Genomic DNA, 20,344 nt, shown 5'->3' with positions numbered 1-20,344 from the left:
CCCAAAACATCTGGGTAGTTGATGAAGAATGGTGAGATATAAAAAATAGAAAGTAGTAGAGGGCATGTCTATAGAAGAGAAGTTTGAAGAAAAAAAAAAAAAAACAGAACATAACCATCTATTGTTTGACTAGAGAATGACAAGGTTGGAATGTGATCAAAACCAGTAACAATTAGAAAGACATTATTTTCAAACAAACAATAGACTATAGTTGATATGATACCAATAAAGTTATATTTCTTGAAGGAGATATTTGAATGTCTAAGAAAATTATTTTTGAAACACGTACCATTAAGGAGCAGAAGAATCTCCCAAGGGAAACACTAAAAGCCCAGGTGAGTCATTAAAATCTCTTCAGAGTAAAGTATTTCTTCATGTCTCAGGTCTGCATCAAAGGTGTGTATATACATATATATATGTATATTTATGTGTGTATATATATATCTTGTATATATACACACATATATAATAAAACATAACATTTTTCTATTTATAAATAATTAAAATAAACATTACATGTATGATAGTAGTATAGAGTTTACTTACACCCATTCCAGTAAGTTTTATTCTCTCAGGCAGTTAAAAAATCTTCATTTTCCCATTTGACATGACATTATATTGGAGAATGGCAAAGCTAAAGCTAAAAGGCAATAAACCATTCCTATAGTACATAATTGCCGGCACAGTTCCAGGAATTGAAATGTGTAGGGAAGGCATTCTTCAACAGGTTATGCTCTACTCTCACTTTTGCTCGCTCACTGCATGGGCAGGAAAGGTTTAATAACTTAGGCTGACCTTGGTGACACATCAAAAGAAAATTCTCGAGCTGTAGGAAAAGTGGACTTATCTATACCTTTCTCTCCCTGAATCAGTTTAAATGCATTTTGTTAAAAAAAAAAGAAAAAAAAAAAGGGCAGAATTTATCTATAGTCAGCACTTACTGAACTAAGCTATTCTAATAATAGCATAGATAAAATAATAATACCATGATTATATTTTAATGGTCCTTGATTAACCTTAACTGTGTGCATCAGAAGCCAGAAGGCATACACAGACACACACCCACAACAACACTGTGTAATCTCAGATCTTCCTGGTATTTATTAATGGGACATTGTCACCATAAGACTAATTTCTGTAACTATAACATTCATCATTTTATCTTCACACAAAGCATAAATCTAATTTAACACATATCAAGTTTTTGATATTTTATTTTTTCTTCACAGTCATTCTTTTCTTTGTCAAAGAATTCTGAAAGACAAACGGTGCATGATTCAACAGTGCTCTCTAGAATTTAATTTTAAATTATGAAATACAAATGTATAGTTGGGTGATTCAAATGCTTTCACAGATTTCCTGTTAAAAAGCTTTTTAGAAATCTAATTATAATTTGGAATTATAATTTAAGCTATAAATTGTAATTTATTTTTCATATCACTCTGAAGGATTTTTAAAAGACTATGTTTTGAACACAAACTAATTCTAGGTAGCTAAATACTCTCCTAAAAGTAAACTTTTGTAATTTTTTTACTTGTAAAAATAATAATTTGGACAATTTATTTTTACTGAAATACTGAGCATATATAATTTAGTTTTTAAATGTACTTATCCCATTAATGTAAAGCATTTTTTACAAATCTAAATGAATTCAAACTAGATTCATTTATCCTCTCACAAAAGGGACAAAATGAACACAGAACATAATAAAATGAGAAAGACAATCTTACGTATACTATTGTTACTTATTTTACATATTATTACCCAAAGGCCTTCAATACAAATGTGATCCCAGCGATCTCCTGCTCAAAAATCTGTGATAGCTTCTTTTTTTGTTTGTTTTTTGCCTCATAAAGTGAAGGTCTGGCTCTCTCAGCTATCCACAACCTACTCCCAATACATTTCTAGCTTACACCTTACTGTTTAATCTTATTCCTCTTCATATATCTCACCCCGCAGTCCAAATCTGAATTTAGAAATTCTTCCATTATATATTTCCTGCTTTTACTTTATCTTTTTATTTTTGAGACAGTATCTCACTCTGTTGCCCAGGATGGACTGCAGTGGCACCATCACAGCTCACTGCAGCCTTGACTTCCCAGACTCATGCAATGCTCTCATCTCAGTCACCCCTGTAGCTGGGATCACAGGTACGCGCCACCACACCCAGCTATTATTTTTGTAATTTTTGCAGATAAAGGGTCTTCTTCTATTGCCCAGGTTGGTCTTGAATTCCTGGGCTCAAGTAATCCAACTGCCTCAGCCTCCCAAAGTGCTACGAGGACAGGCATGAGTCACCACGCTCAGCCTATATCCTGCATTTTCATACCCTAAAACCTGCACTGTTTTACCATCTTAAATGTCTTCCTCTCCATCTTCAAGCATGAAACTTTATCAAGGGAAAAGTTAAATGCTACGTACTTTGAGTTTTTAAGTCTTCCCCTACACCCCAGCAAAAGTGGATGCTTCTTCAAACTTCCTCTAGCAATAAATGAATAAATGATCATCTCTCAACTCAATTACTGCCGTAGTACCCTAATTGTTCTACCTACCTCCAGTTTTGTCCTATTTTACACTGTCTCCAAGGTCAGCCAGTGTGGTTTTTTTCTAAAGCACAATTGTGATTATGTCATTTTCCTGCTTAAAAGCCATCTGTGGCTCCCCCATTGCTGTTTACAATTAAGTGCCCATATGTGACTTAGGAGTGCTATGTTTTCCAGCCTTTACTCTTCCACTAATATCTCCTGAAACACACTTAGCTCACACACACTCTACCTCTAACCATATGAATAGCATTCAGTAATTTGAACAGCAAGTATTTCTCTTCTCTTACACTTGAGGTCTCCGAACTTTCTTCACTCCTCTGATAATCTTCTTTTTCCCCTCCTTTGCCAAGTCTCACTCATTCTTCCTCAGCCTAAGTTGTGATCTCATCCATCCCCTAGTAGCATGGTACATTTCCCAATTTACACTACTCATCACTGCCTGTGTACATGTTTTTGTCTCTCACTGGATTATGAATTACACTGGCTGAGACCCCTGGACTTTCTTATTCAACATTGTGTACTCAGTGTCTGGCACAGTGCTTGACACGTAGTTTGTTTATGCACAGTTACAGACAATATGGCTGTCATAATAGCTACAACTTTTAGTGTATTTGCTGAAAAAAAAATTATTTGCAATTTTGTTCAAGAGAAGGACTACCTATAAACAAAAATCTATTGACTTGCCTTCCTCTCTAGTTAGCTAGGTAACTATCAGATCTCATCTGAAACTTAGACCCTAGAAATAGAAAAGATTATTGACAAATGTTAACAAAATATAGTCTTTATGTCATTATAAATTATTTTAAAGTGGGCAAGCAAGACATGCATTTAAATAACTGAAACATTATTGGTAATGGGAAGAACGCTGGAATAAGAATCAAAGCACAAAAACATATTCCAGATCATTCCACCAATGGACTCTGAGAAGACAGACAAGTTGTTTCATCTCAATAATCATAGTTTCCATTTCTGTAAAATGGAGAGTTTTAACTAGATTATCATTAAGATGCATTTTATCTTTATAATTTTATCATTCCAATTCTACTTTTCAACTTGATGGCAGCTAAGATTTAAAAAATCATAAATGTGCCTTTTTTCCAACTCTCATTGTTTTCTGGTTCCAATAATATTTTGGCTTCCACTATAAAAAATAAAGAAATATACTTTCCAAAGCTGAACATGTCATGTTAGATTTTACCAAGCATATCCAAGCCAGAGAAGACATATCAAGTAGATATGATTAAATGATCAATTCAAATAAGAAACAATATTTTAAATGTACTACTGGTCTAGTAGAACTTGGAACCTAGGAGAGCTCTCTGTTACATCTCTTCATTTAGTAACATTTTAGATATATTTAGCAGACAAGACAAATTCAGCTTGTTAGACTGAATTCCAACAATATGCAATTAATTAAAACTGAATTAAAACCAATAGATGAGTGTGCTACACAGCATGGGACATAGAAAGTTCAAGACCAAAGCCTACCCTCAAGTTTAGAAAACTTGCTTTAAACACTTAAAAGACCTGACCTTTTGCATAAACGATTATTGTAAAGCACTACTGTTCTACAATCTACAGGCTATAAAACATTAAAAATCTTAACTGAATGAATAGAATAAATCACATGAGTTTAACAAAGCTTTGCACAGAATGCAGAAAAATTAAAATGGAGGGTAATGAAGCATATTTTTTAAAAGGCCACTGGGAAAAATGTATAGCAAAGCAAAAATAGAAAAAAAAAACTAGATAACACATGCTAAAACATTTTTAGAGCCGATAATGCTAATCTGAATAAATACACACACACACAAAGAGGCTACATCATTTTCCCTCTACATTCTCTAAGTAGTGCTGCCAAATACAGAAGGATTGAAGCCATTTCTGGGGAACTGCTGAATCAGGAGCATGAGTCAGAAAGTAAACCCTTAGTGAAGAAAAAGTACTAAAATAGTGCTGAAAGCTCATACACATACACGTACGTTCAGTTCATAAGGTCCAAACCTTCTCTAGTCATTAAAGCACTATGCACTCATCCCTTCCTACACTTATCCTCTCATATTCACGTGTGTTTGGGAGAAAATTTTGTTTCCAAGGAACCAGATTTTACCTGTATCTAAATGGTAAGGTATAGCACAGAGTTGGTACTGCATGTGAATAAGATGGCTCTGAAATATGAACAGGACATTTTCCAACTTAAATGACAAGGAATCTGAAAGGAAAATAGAGTAAAATAAAATTAAGGGCTTAAATTATATTAAAAATTAATTTAGAGTCATATGGAAAAATTGCTTGACAGTAATTTAAGGGAGACTAAGATGTTCTTTCTTCAAAAGGCTTTAAGATCTAATCATCCCTCTAAAATGGTCTAGACATAGCTATTCTCTGAGGTGGGCGGCAGGAATGGATCAGAACTAGAGCTACTCTTAGGCTTATGAGTATATTTTTGACATAAAAGGCTAAACAAATACACACCATATGTAATCACCACAGTTAATAATATGCTCCAAGGGTAAGTCACCCCTGGACAACAAAGGATTGATGGTCTTCCTTCCTTCCCTCCCTAGCCTGTCCCAAGAGGATATTTTCTCAATATTCTGATGGTGCTCTGCTTCTACCATTAATAAATATTAGGATGTTCCAGTTTATAAAATAACGTCATATTATTTTATCTCATTGAACGTGTATTTTCAACAGTAATAATAACAAGAGCAGCTATGATTTTCCACTGGAATTTGAGTGCTAAGGTCACTGCTATGAATCGAGTAGGTCAAATAATCTCAGCTCTTTCTCAGACAGAGCCTAGGGCATAGAAATAACAAAGTTAAAACGAATCAAATTGAGGCAATGTCAAAGTAGGCCTAGAATGTTTATTTGTCAAGAGAGACTCACTGTATCTGGACCTCAGACCTTATCAACTCATTATCATTACCTCTTAAAAGCCTATTTATATTTAATCGCTGTTAACTCTGGAAATTTCTCCCCAGAAAAGGAAGCCCTCAAATAGTTTAGTTTTAATGACTAACAGCCAGGGTTAGCCTCCGTGTAAAATTATGAGAATTGTCATTTTGAACTTTGCTGTAAGCATAATGATATTCTCTCCCATGAAACAGTAAATAATCGCACATGGTGTTCTGGTTTCATGAGTGTGTAGCAGTTTCAAGGATCAGAATTCTCTCCATCAGTGAGTGGCACTAACATCCTCATATGGCATTTATATTACATCTTCACACAATGTTCCACAATAAATATCACATCTTGTTCTTGGTTATGATAATGAATAGTCATGCATTTTAATTCATACTCTTGATTTTCACTGTTTTCTACCCACATTAATTTTCATTTGGCTACATTGATCGGCACAGTCTGAATTAACAACAAAGATTCACCTCCAAAGACTTCAGAAATTTAAAGGGCTATGTTCTCTTGGAATTTTACCACATGCCGATGGTTTAGGTTAAGTCAAGCTATTGCAGTTGAGTTGTTAATTCAATAAATCCTAGTGGCTTTCCTAGTTGCTAGATGGAGGAGTTCTATAGTTTAGTGCTCTTACTAAGAATCATCTGTGTGTTTTTTAAAAATGCACATTTCCTGGACCACAAACCTCAGACATTTTAACACTGTAAAATCTAGGTGAGGGCCCGCAAGTCAGCATTTTAATAATAATCCCATGAGATTACGATACAGGGAGTCCCAAGACCTCATCTTGAAAAACTCTGGAAATTAATTACTGTAAATTGTGCAGTTCCTTGTCACTGCATGATGACACATCTTAACCAAAACTGCCTGTCCCCCAACTACAATTTTCCTGTGCTTACATTTAAAAATTAACTAGATTATCCATAAGGCGTGCTGACTTCCTTTGTCCATATAAGTCCTGATCATGACAAATGTAGTGTCAGCCCTATTTCAACCCACTTCACATTAGTATGGTAATTCACCCATACCAATCTCCCACATAGCAAATGAAAAATGTCCACCCTAAGATGTTAAGGGCTGTATTAATGAAATTTTCTATAAAACACTGCAATGAAAACCATACAGAAAATAACATATGTGCAAATATCCTTTCCATGTATTTTTGTGATTTCAGCCTTGACAAAAGTAAAGTCAGGAAATGGTGGAATATACCAATCCTAAGTGCAAAAAGATATTTCACTATCAGTAGAGTAAACTGCCCAATTAAATTGAGGCAGGCAGTTAGGAAGGCTGAATTAACATTCTCAGACTGCTGAGTAAGGTGGCCATCAGAGTTTGCACAGGACTTTCTTGGTTTTAGCACTGAGTTTCACATGTTCTGGAAAACCTTTCAGCCTCAGGCAAACTAAGACAGTTGTCACCCTACTTCATGCTTCAATATTTAAGTTGTTTTTTTTTTTAGTCTGCAGAAAATTTCTACAATTACCTATCAAAATAAAATAATAAAGTAGGATTTTAGTTAGGAACTCCTCATAAAAAGTTGCTTTAGATTGAAAAGGAATCTGTGGTCCCAAAAAGTTTGAGTTTTGACCTATGAATTACTGATAAGATATGTCTTAAAGAGAAATAAATTCACAATTAAGAAGCAATGAATAGTAAATAAATAACAATGGAAATTACCAGGAGGAGCCTACTTCGAGATGTCCAATCTATACAAATACATGTGTCATTTGTTTTTCCTGATGAGGTAGCAAGTCTTCTAAAACACCAGGAATTAATTTAAAAGGAATCAGCAATCTGGGCAGAAACAGGGAAACTAGAGAGGTAAACACGACACCCCTGACTTAGATTATGGCTATAACAAGAGTGCGGTGCTCTCAGGTTAATGACCCAGAAACTGCAATTCGGAAGGATAAAGAACATTTCCAATGGTCAGTAGAGTCCTACCTCACTTACCATAACACTAGGTAGTTTGCTGATCACTGTCTTTTGACAGATCACTAAAAAGTAATGATTAATTACAATTAATAAAGCTAAATATTGTCCAATCATTCAGAGAGGAAAATTACAGGTACACCTCAATTATTCACAAATGGAGCTTCTACTTTATGATATATTCATTAGAAAATTCCTAGCTGTTTTTCACTAATAAGGAAAAGAGTCAATGGCTTGATAGTACTGTTTTATTTATCATTCTTAATTTATCATTTTTATTTATCTAGGTGTCTTGGCTTTTTAAGTAGCCTACAGAACTTCGGGAGGAAGAATCCTGAGGCCATTTTTCCCTAATCACAAGTAACATCTTGGAAACCAAGGGCTTTTTTTTGTTATTTTAAACAGTCCCAGGTTGTCTGAGCCAGAAAATTTCATGAAGGACCCAATTACCTCTGGTCAAGCCTATTGTAACAGCTTAATAACTGGGCTGTCTCCAGTCTCAGCCACACTCAATCCATCCTCCACCTGGAGCCAGAGGCATCTTTCTAGCACACCAATATGATCATGGCATTCTCTTGCTTAAAATCCTTCAAGAGCTTTATGGTCTGTAGAATTAGGTCCAAACTGTTATCCAGGGCTAATTCTAGGCTCATCTCCAGTCAGTTCCCCTAGACTTGTTCTACACTCTCATTATACCAAATTATTTATGACACCCCTAATAAAATGAATCCTAAGTGCCTGCACTTGTCTCTGGCCAGAAGGCTTAGCTCCCTGTACTCGCCTGTTGAGCTTCTGCTTCACTTTCAGGTTTCAGTTCACACCATGTTCTCAGGAGAGACTTCTCAGACCTCCGTTGGAAGAAATCCATTAGGGACCACTCCTCTAAGTCCCTGCTGTAGCCTAATTTATTCATTTCAGTACACAGTGCTACTATGATTTCATTCAGTTCCTTTCTCCCTCTGGACTTCGGACTTTCTCCTTAATCAATCTTATACTATCTTGAACCTAAAATAACATGGGTAACCAACAAACACTTATTGATTAATTTCCTGTAAGAAAAAATTCCACAAGAGTAAGCTTATAAGAGGAAGGCAACTCTATTAAAATCAGTTAAAAATAAAAACAAACAGATCAAGTGTGTTTACTAGGTTCTATCACTTTCCAGGATCTATGGCATATAAAATAGCCATAAACAAGGTCCATAACCAATATCGGAAGTTTATAGTTTATTCAGAGATGTAGCAAAACACTTGAGATAAATATAATTATACACATATACATTAGGAAGACATTTTGATAAAAGTATTCAGACTATTAGAACTATGATTTTGTCTAATAATGTGCTAATTATACAAGCAATGTATGCATAAGAAGAGTTGCAAGCAAATGACCGATATTAACTGACAATTTGCAAAATAAAATTCATAGCCAATAGAGAGACACAACAATTTCAATCTCACTACTATTAATAATCAAAGAGAAAAAATATTGAAAAAATAAAATAATTATGTCCATTATTAGCAAGGGTATGAGGAAATCGGCACTTGGTAGCAACCCTGAAATATGTATTATGAACCAGCAGATATATGTGAGCCTTTACCCAGAAATTCTGTCTGCAGAGAATATATCTAAAATGGTAAAGTTGGTGATAAGTACATTGAAACTAGGACCTATAAATGTATTTAACCTTATTAAAAATGAAATGCCTCAAGATCCAAAACTAGGAGATAAATAATAAAAAATTGAGATAGATATATAAACTAGCATACAGTAAAGTCATTAAAACTAATGGTGTAGATCAGTAACTTGACATGAAACAGATTAATAATAGATTAAACAATAAAGCCAGTTATAACATGGCACATGTAGCATAAGTATAATATATCTGAATATAAACCCTGGAAGGTTACTCACAAATGTGTTGACAGTGCAACAGATAAAATTAAGAGTAAAGTCTTTATATTTTGCATATTTTTACATTTTTTCTATAATAAGAATGCATTTAATAGCACTTGCATAGTAAAAGTTGTGTTTTAATAAGGTATTAAATAAAAACTATGGATTAAAGTTGCCCAGGGAAGATTCAACAAATATGTCACTCTTGTGCTATATGAGAAAAGACAGAAATCCTAGGCAGTGAAAAATGACATGATCACAAATATGGTAGGCAAGAATGAGCATCAGTGTATGAGCAGTACCATAGGAAGGGCAGCCTAATTTTCTCAATAAGAAATGTGTGTGTTCCGGGGCCTATCATGGGGAGGGGGGAAGGGGGAGGGACTGCATTGGGAGTTATACCTGATGTAAATGACAAGTTGATGGGTGCTGACGAATTGATGGGTGCAGCACACCAACATGGCACAAGTATACATATGTAACAAACCTGCATGTTATGCACATGTACCCTAGAACTTAAAGTATAATAATAAATAAATAAATAAATAAATAAATAAATAGAAATGTGTGTGTTTTGATGGAGCAGTCATTAGGGGCTTTGAGCACAAGTATATCAGGAGAGTAGTGCTATACACAAATTTACCAGGCAGTAGTGTGCTATCTGTATGCAAACAGAGATCCTCCAGGTACTAAATCCACTTCTGAGACAACTACTGTGATTTAGAAGTACCATGATGTGGGCTTAAAAAGGAACAGTTAAATTGAGAGTTATTACTAACAGGGAGTAGCAGCCAGGTACCCTCCCCGCTTGGAGCATTTGTAATTGCTGATACTTCTACCTGGAAAGTTCTACTCTGAGTTATTAGTATTTGCTTTGCTCAAAATACTGAGTTTCAGCTCAACTATCACCTGTTTACTCAGCCTTCCCTGACCTCCCTACATTCCCAATCCCTCTTGCCTCGCTGCAATTTTTTCCCAAAGCACTTATCATTTTCTAACATTCTAGATGATGCACTTCATTCTGTTTATTGTCTGTATCCCACATAACGTAAGTATCCATACAGGACAGGGATTTTGTTTTGCAAACTGTGTCTCCTAAAGTCTAGAATTGTTTAGCCTACAATACCTGCTCAATAAGCATTTGCTGGAAGAACAAATTAATTAAATAAAAGAAAAAACAGGGGGCTGGGATAAAATAGCTACCATTAATAGATGCAGATTTTCTGAATGAGGATATAATTTGAGGGTATGTTGATGACTTGGTATTTGAACAAGGTGACTTTGAATTAAAATACTGACATTCAAGTGGGAAAAAATGGCCTAGAAATTAAATAACAAATAGAAGATCACAGCTGGGGGGAAGTTTCATAGTTGGAGATAAAAGAAATGATGGGCTTGTGGGCACTTTGTGAATTCACTAAAACGAAGGAAATATCTAGACTAGAAAGGAAAAACTAAAAAATATTTACAGGAGAGAGGAGGAGTAAGAAGAGGCAGGGATGTAGGATATATGGAACAAATGAAAAATATAAAGAGAAAGAAAAAAGAGAGAAAGCAGGGAAAATGTAGTGTCTCTGAATTTCAGAGAGAACCTTAAATGTATAAAGGGACAAATAAATAACAGGGTTTTATTTTTTTCCAGTATGAAAGAACTGAAAATATTTCAGAGCAAACAGAAAGGAGTCAATGGGATTTTAGATGTCAGGGAAGCTAAGAACTGGAGCTGGAGTCATAGGTGGTGGAAAGCGATGCATAAGAAACATTTGCAGCTATAAAAGACATAGTTTTGGAAAAGAATAGACACTTTTCTCCAGACACCAGGAAAGAGAAAGAGAAGCTAACTATGAGAAAAGAATAGAGATAAAGAAATGTATAAAAATTGAAGTGTCACAGTCTTTTTAATAGACTAGGTGGAGAGATGACATGCCAAGGCAGGGATGGGACAGCTGGGACTGGGAGTGTAGAAAGAGAGAAAAGGTCTAAAATAGATCCCATGGGGAGCAGGCCTGAGAGTACAGAAAAGACAATTAAAAAGACTGCCAAATAGCAGCAGAAACCAGATTGAAGTTTGAAAGCATGGAGTTCTAATGAGCCAAATCTGCAATGCTTTGTTTGCCGCTAGCAGTGCTCTCTCTCCTGGGAGAAGTTGCAAAGAGAGCAAGAGCGAGAGGTAACCTCTGTTTTGAAATTTGCTAGATGAGCAAAGATGTAAAGCTTATTAATGAAGAGGCAAAGCTTAAGAATGAAAATCCAACTCATCTGAAGCAAGGAGGGCAACAAACCTGTGTCTGATCAATGAGGAGCACTTCCAAAAAAGTGGGGAAAATAACATTTGAGTCCTAGGCTGAAAGCTGAAACTTTCAAGGAAATTAGAAAGCTAATTTCTCACTCCCCTCCCCCTACCACTCCTGCTGAGACCACAACAATGGGAATGAGCAAAAACTAAATGAAATGAGAAGATTCTCACCACCAGCGCAGTGCTGTGAATGGAGAAATTGGGTAGGGGTGCTAGGGTAGGAGGGTAAAAGAGGGAATACAATTAATACAAAAGTGGTAGCTGTCTAAAATTTTGTGCATTTTTGAGACATCAGAGTGACTCAGAATGCATTTCCAAGACATTCAGAATGACTAATTTTTAAATTAACTACATGCAACCCACTATGGGTAAAAAGTGGATTTTTTGTTGTTATATACACTTTGAGATTACTAAATTATTACTCTTTCATATAAATACAGGCTCTGCTTTTAAATGAAATCCTAACACTTCCTATAGGTGCAATAAAACCATCTAGAATGCAGATACGGCCCTTCCTCCTCTCTGACTTCTCACCCCACTCTCCACATGGCTCACTCTGCTACAACCACCTCCACCTTTTTTTTAGTTACCAGAATAAATCAAGCTCATTCCCAGCTCAGGGCCCTTGCACCAGCTGTTCCACAGCGTCTGCCACGCTCTTCCCCCAGACTGTCCCAGAAGGGCCTTCTGGATAGTCAGGTCTCAGCTTAAGTGTCCCCTCTTCAGACCTTCCCTGACTATTAGCTTAAAGCAGCCTACAGGAACCCTTTATCCCTATCCCATCACCTTGGTTTTGTTGTTTCTTTATTTTTAGACACAGGGTCTCACTGTGTCACCCAGGCTCAAGCGATCCTTCCACTTCACCTCCTGAGTATGGTTCCCCACTCCCCAGCAGCACAATATTATCTGATATTTCCCTTATTTATCTGGGTGTTGTACTCTGCCACCTCCTTAAAATATAACCCCCCTGAGGAAAGAAATTCTATCTATCCAGGTCACGCTACATCTCTAGCATCTCACACACTTTCAAGCGCACAACACACATTCAATACATACTTATCTAATACATGAGTGACTGAATGATGAAAAGCTGTTTTTTAATGCTAAATATGATAGAAAGTTACATCAACTAACTTCATTCACAAAGTAGTGAAAAGTTTATTCACAAGATAGTAAGAAGTAAAAACAGTATCCTTGTTCCCTGAAACAATCCCATAAGATCGTATTTCTCTTGTTCTAGGCAATACATATTATGAGAAGGTAAAGTTGATTATGAATGAAAGGATAAAGGAAGAAACATCCTTAAAGATGAACCTAAATAAATCTCAGTAAAATTTTAAATGATCAAATGGACATAAACATGTCTTTGTTATTTTTACCAGGTTCGGGGAGGTCTGGAAATATACAGAGATTTTATAGAGTTTGAACAGTGTGAGATTTAATTAGTTAGGGCATGCACACAAACAAAATGTCAGATAAATTTTCCACAAAATAAATTCTATAAATTATGAGTAACGTTTTTCTTATTTGTCTTGCTATATTAGATCTAGAAAACAGGCTTAATTAAGAGGTTAAGAGGAAGTGGACTTTAAGCTCTTCTCCAAAAAAGGCAATCTCTAAATAAGAAATTCAGTCTCCAGCCAAGTTTTCACATTTTCTGTGGAAAGTATTATCTTCCAGCTTATTATTTTTTTTAAGGCAGGAGGGAGGAAGTGGTAAAATAACATCTATAATTCTGATAAACATTTTATGTTATAAAACTCTTTATAATCTCATATAGGATATTATGTACTAACCATGATCTTCTGAAAAATAGGTAAAATTTACAAACAACCTGCTTCAGTATTCCCTTAAGATGCCATGTAAGAGCCAAATATCAAAAGAATGAATAAGGATACCACAGACATATCCAAATTGAGACATTCCACAAAATGCTTGGCCCAATTTTTCAAGTATATTAAGGTTAAGAAACACAAAATAATGTTGAAGAACTATTTCATCTTTAGACTGTGATTTCATAGAAAAATGCATTCACGCCTAACAAATATATACAGTATTTAGGGAAAAACATAAATGAATGAATGGGTACCTAGATAGATAAGTAGATAGATAGATCTAATAAAACATGTTTAAGGCTATCAAGTGAAACAAAAATGCATTAATGTCAGTGATGAGAATAGTAATAAGCAATTGGTAAACTATAAGCAGATGTATGAAAGAAAGAATCATATGCCATAAGAAATAAACCAATAAAAATGGCAACATCTGTTTTTCAGCCCTAATACATTACTACTTTAATAAATGAGATGAATCAAAATGGAAATGTAAAGATTTCTTGGACTAAGAGCCTTTATAAATTGGTTATACTTTTTACCAATATATGGTATTTTTAAAAATATTATGATATTTCAATTATAAGTTGAAAAAATGAGTGAGAGCTTTAAATCATAAAATAGTATGCAGAAATAAAATTTCATATATAGATTAATACATTAAATCTTTTTTCACTGCCCTTAAAATCGTAATAATAATAGTGCTTCAGTAACTAATAATAGTACTTCAGTTTAAAATACTACAAGCAGCTTTGAGGTGGTTATTATATCATCCTCACTTTGAAGAGGAGGAAAAGAAGCTTTAAGAGAGTAGATATGTTGCGCAAATTTCAGATAGGTGTTATGTGACAGACATGCTAAAATTACAATGACTTGCCTCCCTCTGTTCCTTGGACAATACTGACTGTTACGTAATCAAGGATCTTCCACCTTGGTATAAAGCTTGAATTTCTCTATAGTATTGCCAGTGCTAATTTCAATATTGCTATAGCTTATACATAATCATTAGCATTATATAATTCAGATGATACTAGTAGAAAACAATTAAAAGCTAAAATATTTCTTGTCTTCTCAGTACTTGTAGAAAGTGTACAACTCAAAATACACACACACACACACACACATATACATACAATTATATGGATACTACATTATTAATCGCAAAAATCCAGTAGGTTCCAGACTAAGAAATGTTTAGGCCCCAAATAATATGCTCATAACTATTGTTTATTTCCTTTGTCAACTTAACTGTCCTCAGACAATAGCAAATGGTATTGGTATTTGGGGCAGACCAATGTAATATTGCATGCTAAGGAAAAACACATAGCACATAGCTATACAGGAGCAGAAAAAGAATACAAATCTCTTTTTGAAATGAAATTTTGGTCAAGGTTCAGCTGGGGAAATCCGCTGACCCACTTCGAAATTAAAATGCTGCTTTAGCACACACAGCATACACAGATACACACACAGGGAATTTTCCACTGAGGTTGCACATAGCGGATATCAAAGCTCTATCAATGACACCCCAAATCACCATCCCCAAGGCCAGAATATGAATGCTGATTTCAGGCTGCTCACTAATTACCCTACATTTTTTGAGCCTTAAATCTTTAAAGAAAAATCATGATTATAAGAAAGTCAAGTTTGTAATTACAATAGAACATCATAATCATTTATAAGCAGTCATCTCACTTTTTTTTTTTACAGTGAGTGTTCCTGAGTTAATATTATGTATGTAACCATCAACACAGTACATTTTAATTTTCAAAACGGTATCAATTTAATGTTACAAATAAATAAAAGGCAAATCATTACTTTTACTATTGTAAACTCTGAGTCATTTCGCCCAATTCATGACAGGTATTGTGCATATCATATAATGTCATTATGGTATAAAGAAACTTTATGGCATATCTGTTTTTACTCACCAGTTGTTTCCACAATGCCTTCTAGGATGACGACAATCTCGAACTGTTCAGTTTGCATGCTTCGCTGGGATAGGTCATAAAAGGGGCTTTTGGCATCGATCACGTGGCAAATTGTGAGGGGGGACACAAGAAAAAGTTGATCTGCCCCTGTACTAAAACCTACATCCAGTTCAAGTTGGTCAAGGGGAAGGAACTCACCCTCAGGTGTCTGCCGAGACTAGACAAGCACACAGAAAAAGAGAAGAAATCACCACTTGTACTGAAAATTTCAAGGCAGCCCAACAGTAATTTACATCATTGCCAACATTCTGCACTATCAATCATCTGCAACAAAATCCAAACAAATCATTATGCAACTATGTTCTAGCAAATGGGCCGAAATCCCACATAGCTCATGCGGAACATACATGCATTATTTATAATACACAACTTGCTATAATTACCATTCCCTAACTCATGAGCTTTGGAGAAATGCCTGGTCCAACAATGGTTGTTAGCACAAACTGTGGAACTGAGTGTGCATGTGCTGCTGCTTGACAGCAATCACTGCAGGATAACTCATTGCATGCCAGATATTTTTTTTCTCGACAAAGCAAATAAGTAAGTAGGCAATTTTATGGAGTGTGTTAAAGCTGACAAAGATTGACCATCATTTAGAAAGAGATTTATTGATTACTAAAAATCAAAACACAACAATTTATTTTTCAGACTTTCGAAAAGTAACAAACATATATAAAATTGAACAGAAGAGTGAAGATGTTCTCATATTAAGCTCTGTTATGTACACAAGAGCTTACATAATAAAAATAAATGGCAGATGTTGTTAGCTAATGGTTTTCAAACTCCTAATAATAAACTGCATTATAAATATTTGCTTCTCTGTCATTCCATGAGTTTTAAAACACAGTGAAAAAACTGCACTAAATTGAACTTTCTTTAATCAAAATGCAATTTCGAAAAGCTATACCGGAGAAACATAATTTAATAAAATGTTTCTAAGGTAGTGGCATTCAGTTTCAGTATAAATCACTCTAATTAAGTAAATTGTGTTCATGCTAGGACTCTATGAGAAAATTTAATATGACTATTAAAAATTAGCAAACTATAAGAGTAAAATTACTCATCTTCATTTTCTCTTTGTTTTCCATATCTGTCACATATAATAATCATGCACAAGCAAACATATACATTTAATTTATGTAATTATGGGGTGAAATAAAGGCTAGGTGGTTAGGAATTAAATACAGAAAAAATGGGGGGAAGGTGGAGCACGCTGCTGGTCAAATAGGACTTTGATGAATCCAATATATTTTAATAGATTCCATGTAAAACTAATTTAATAACAAAACAATCTATAAGACTGGTCTGCCCAATGAAATTATAGTTTGAAGACAAAATTCTTACTCTCAGAGTTCCAAAAAAAAAAAAAAAATGCATTGACTTTTTATGTGGAGTAAGTGAGTCTGAAAACACTGAGAAATGTGGCTTAGCAACATGTCCTTTGTGGCAAAACAGAATGAAGGGTTCCAAATTGGTGGTGCTTTATTATGGCAGCAATGGTTACAAAGAGTTTCAACAGGAGAATTAGTCAACTAGAGAGGCTACTTTGTAGTTAGAAATATTCAGGGACACTATTTGTGTAGACAAAATCCTAATGAAAGGGAGACTATTTTTCTTCTCTAACTTGTGTGTAGCTGAAAAAAGAAGACTATGAAAAAAACGGTTACTGACAAACAAATAAAAGAGCCCATTGAAAAATCTGATGGTGCAAAAATTAAAACAGCAGCTCTAGCAACCAATGTTGGAGAAAACTAGGCGTGTCCAAGACATCCTGAAAATGCTCCCAAAAGAGCCTTTTTGAGTCACCTGTTTTTCTAAATCTATTCTCAAATTAGTAAAATATAAATGAGACCAACATCTTTCCAACTACATGGCTGTATAACAAGTATTGATTAATATAACAAAATAAATTCCAAACACAAAACAAAATTAAAGCAGCAAAAACAAAAACCTTGTGTCATTTTTCTCTCACCTACTAAGAAACAGGTGCTATATAAACACAAGGTGGTATTCTGATGTGTATAATTAATTTGGGTCTTTTTGCTGATCATTCTAAGTTCTGCTTTTTCTGAACTACATGGCATTGTTGACAATAATAATTCTTTTAGAAACTAAATCTCCCATTTATTCTAAAGTTAATTTTCCCCAAAGAAGATATATTTTCCCAAGTATTATATATGTACACAAATACTAAAATTTGTCTTCCTTTTTCATACATTTGTTATTTATACCTGTGCCTCATTCTAAAAGGCTTTAGAGTAAGCTATTAAATTTTGTATTCCCTAATCACTTAACAACCCATGGATATAAGTGGTCTAGAAACAGGCAGGCTATCAGGAGGATGACAACTTGGAATAAGAAATACTTTATTTTTACCAAAGTAGTTCATTCAGACATAAGTAATTTTGGCTTAAATATGCATAGATCTGTTCCATTCAGACTTAATATACCTTCTGATTTTAAATATTTGCTCTATACACTCAAAATTACACCTGTACTCAAAATTACCCTATCCCCACCCTCCCACCGCAAATACTTTATATCCTATCCAGGTCTTCCTATTATATGACACTTTGGGAAACATGCTTTCAATGTTTATATATTTTTCAGATAAGTGAAATTCTTTACATATGTATCAAATTATTTACATATGTATCCAGTGGATACTATATGACTTAACCTTTCTTAAAATGACAAAGATGCTACACATATTCACAATTCTATTGCCCAGTTCCTTCTTCCTTTATATTAGGTCACCAACTATTTCAACTATTAATACGTTCACTTCCCTGATTTTCTTTCTTCTTTGACTTTGTAGTACACTGAGGAGCCTCTTAATCACTGAAATTCCATAGACTTTGGCTCAGGTCAAAAGTGAAGGGTGTGGTTATAATGTGGCAGGTGCCTGGAATACTAGAGTTGTTTGAAGTCTGAGCTTCTGACTACAGCCAAGTTATCTTAGCAGGATTTAGTCACATGCTTTTGATGCTCTCAAAACCTATACATGCTTACCAAATACATTTTCAGAAGCACATACATTCTACTTTAGGCTTCTAAATAATTCTAATCTAGGCTGTCCTAATTCTGGTGCAATTCTGGGGATTTGCAGGAGGAAAAAAAAAAAAAAAAAAAAAAAAAAAGCCTGTGTCTTAATTTTAAATCTCAACTTGTATAAGAGGAGTGAGAGAGTGTTTGAATGTTTGTTCAAGGAACTGTGATAAACACATGTATATGAAAGTGAAAGAAAAAATAAAGGTGAGTTATGTATGTGTCTTTATAAAATCAATTTTCTTCTGTAACTTGAGTATATAATAAATTGGCACCACTGATACTCCATCAGTTTCATATTACTTAGCAATTAACTACCATATTTCACTCAAAAATATTTGATAATAAGCAGAATATTTTGAGATAAAAACCACTTTAACCTTTCTTCATTGTGTCATATTAAGCATTATAAGAAACCTTCCATTGATAGAGCAATTTGTTGATGATGCAGTTATCTCCTTTAGCTCAATAAAATTTCTAATTCCCAAGGAAACATAGAACCAGAATCATTTTCTAGATACAAATGTATAAATTGATATGGTCTAGATCAACAATAATTTAAATTATTTCCAAATTCAAAGCGATTGCTAAAAGTTAAGATTTATGCAGTAAATTATTTAAATTTCTAAGAAGGTTGATTACTAAGTTTAACTTTTAGTTTATAAGAAAAATATTTAGAATCACAAGAACTGTGGAATAAATAAGGAAGAGAGAAGTTTAAAGAAAGTGAATAAAAATTATTAATTCTTAAAAATTTGTAAGATAATTTGAAAAAACTATGGCTTGAGAATGACTTCCATACAACTTCTCCTTTCAATTTTATAGAATCTTGGGAAGGAAATAAAGGTCTTTCCACCATTTTAGTATATCTTGTTGATTGCATTACAAAAAATTCTGGGAGTTAGAAAAGTTGAAGAAATCTAGAGCTTAAAATTTGTTTAAATAAATTAACTGTTTAAATTAACTGTCCAAAAATTTATAATGTGAACATTAGGCATTTTTTGGTAATTCTGTACAATTTTGGTTGTGGCAATAATTTTGAAGTTACTTGTAATACATATATCATTTAATAATAATATTTCAATTAGTCACATTTTCATTATATGTAAATACCCTATGTGTAGAATTTAAGTGTTGTGCCACATTTTATAGTCATTTATACTAATTTCAAAGAAGCAATTCAAGTCAAAGGCCTTTGAACTTCCTTAGAGCCCCAAAAGAGGCCTACAAGATAATCAACTACAATTCTCACTATAGGTGGAAAAAGAATCAAAAGTCACAGGTGCCTAGAAGGGATGGATCATCATTGTCATGTACTTTGCAGACAAACAGTCTTTATATTACAGAGGGCAACTGTTAAGTGCTTATTCAAAGACAGACACTCACATCCATATACATACATGATCCTAGGATACACATTTAGCACTGCCCTGGCACAAGCAAATCCACATTTGCCCCCCCGCTCCTTCTGATGGATATGTGGCCAAGTGTCCACATTCATTTGTCAAGGCCACATTTCACCAATGCAATCCATATCTTTGCTCCCTTTCTCTCTCCCATCTCTCTAATGTGTAACTATGTTCTTTCCTACCTTAGAGTGAGGCTTAAGGAATTCTGAATAGCACATTAAATCACTACTGCCCTACACTATAGATTTATCTCTATCATATTCTAAAGTTTGATCCATGCCTCACCCCCTTTCACAAGTCCTTGCTGGAAAAGGGCCCACAGGGCCAGTGGTCTGGGAAGGGAAGCAAAGAAGGCTAAGACAGAGAGAGCAGGCCATTCTTGCCTACCACCTCCCCACCATTTTATCTGTAATTTCACTTATCCTCTTTATACCTGTAATATGCATTTATGTGTGTGTGTGCGTGTATGTGT

General features: G+C 34.5%; 1 protein-coding gene across 2 annotated transcripts in view; it reads right to left on the bottom strand.

Moving 5' to 3' along the window:
- Nucleotides 1-20,344, bottom strand: part of KCNJ3 (potassium inwardly rectifying channel subfamily J member 3) — a 158,091-nt gene that overhangs the window by 131,195 nt on the left and 6,552 nt on the right. The window contains exon 2 of one of the 2 annotated variants that reach the window (XM_007964990.3): nt 15,356-15,572. The exons of the other annotated variant lie outside the window; for it this stretch is intronic. Coding sequence (XP_007963181.1) covers nt 15,356-15,572 — 217 coding nt within the window. The remainder of the gene's footprint in view (nt 1-15,355; nt 15,573-20,344) is intronic. 2 annotated transcript variants of the gene reach the window in all.

The sequence above is a fragment of the Chlorocebus sabaeus genome, chromosome 10 (assembly GCF_047675955.1).
Source record: "Chlorocebus sabaeus isolate Y175 chromosome 10, mChlSab1.0.hap1, whole genome shotgun sequence".
NCBI lineage: Eukaryota > Metazoa > Chordata > Mammalia > Primates > Cercopithecidae > Chlorocebus > Chlorocebus sabaeus.
This window is presented reverse-complemented; position numbering and strand designations above follow the sequence as displayed.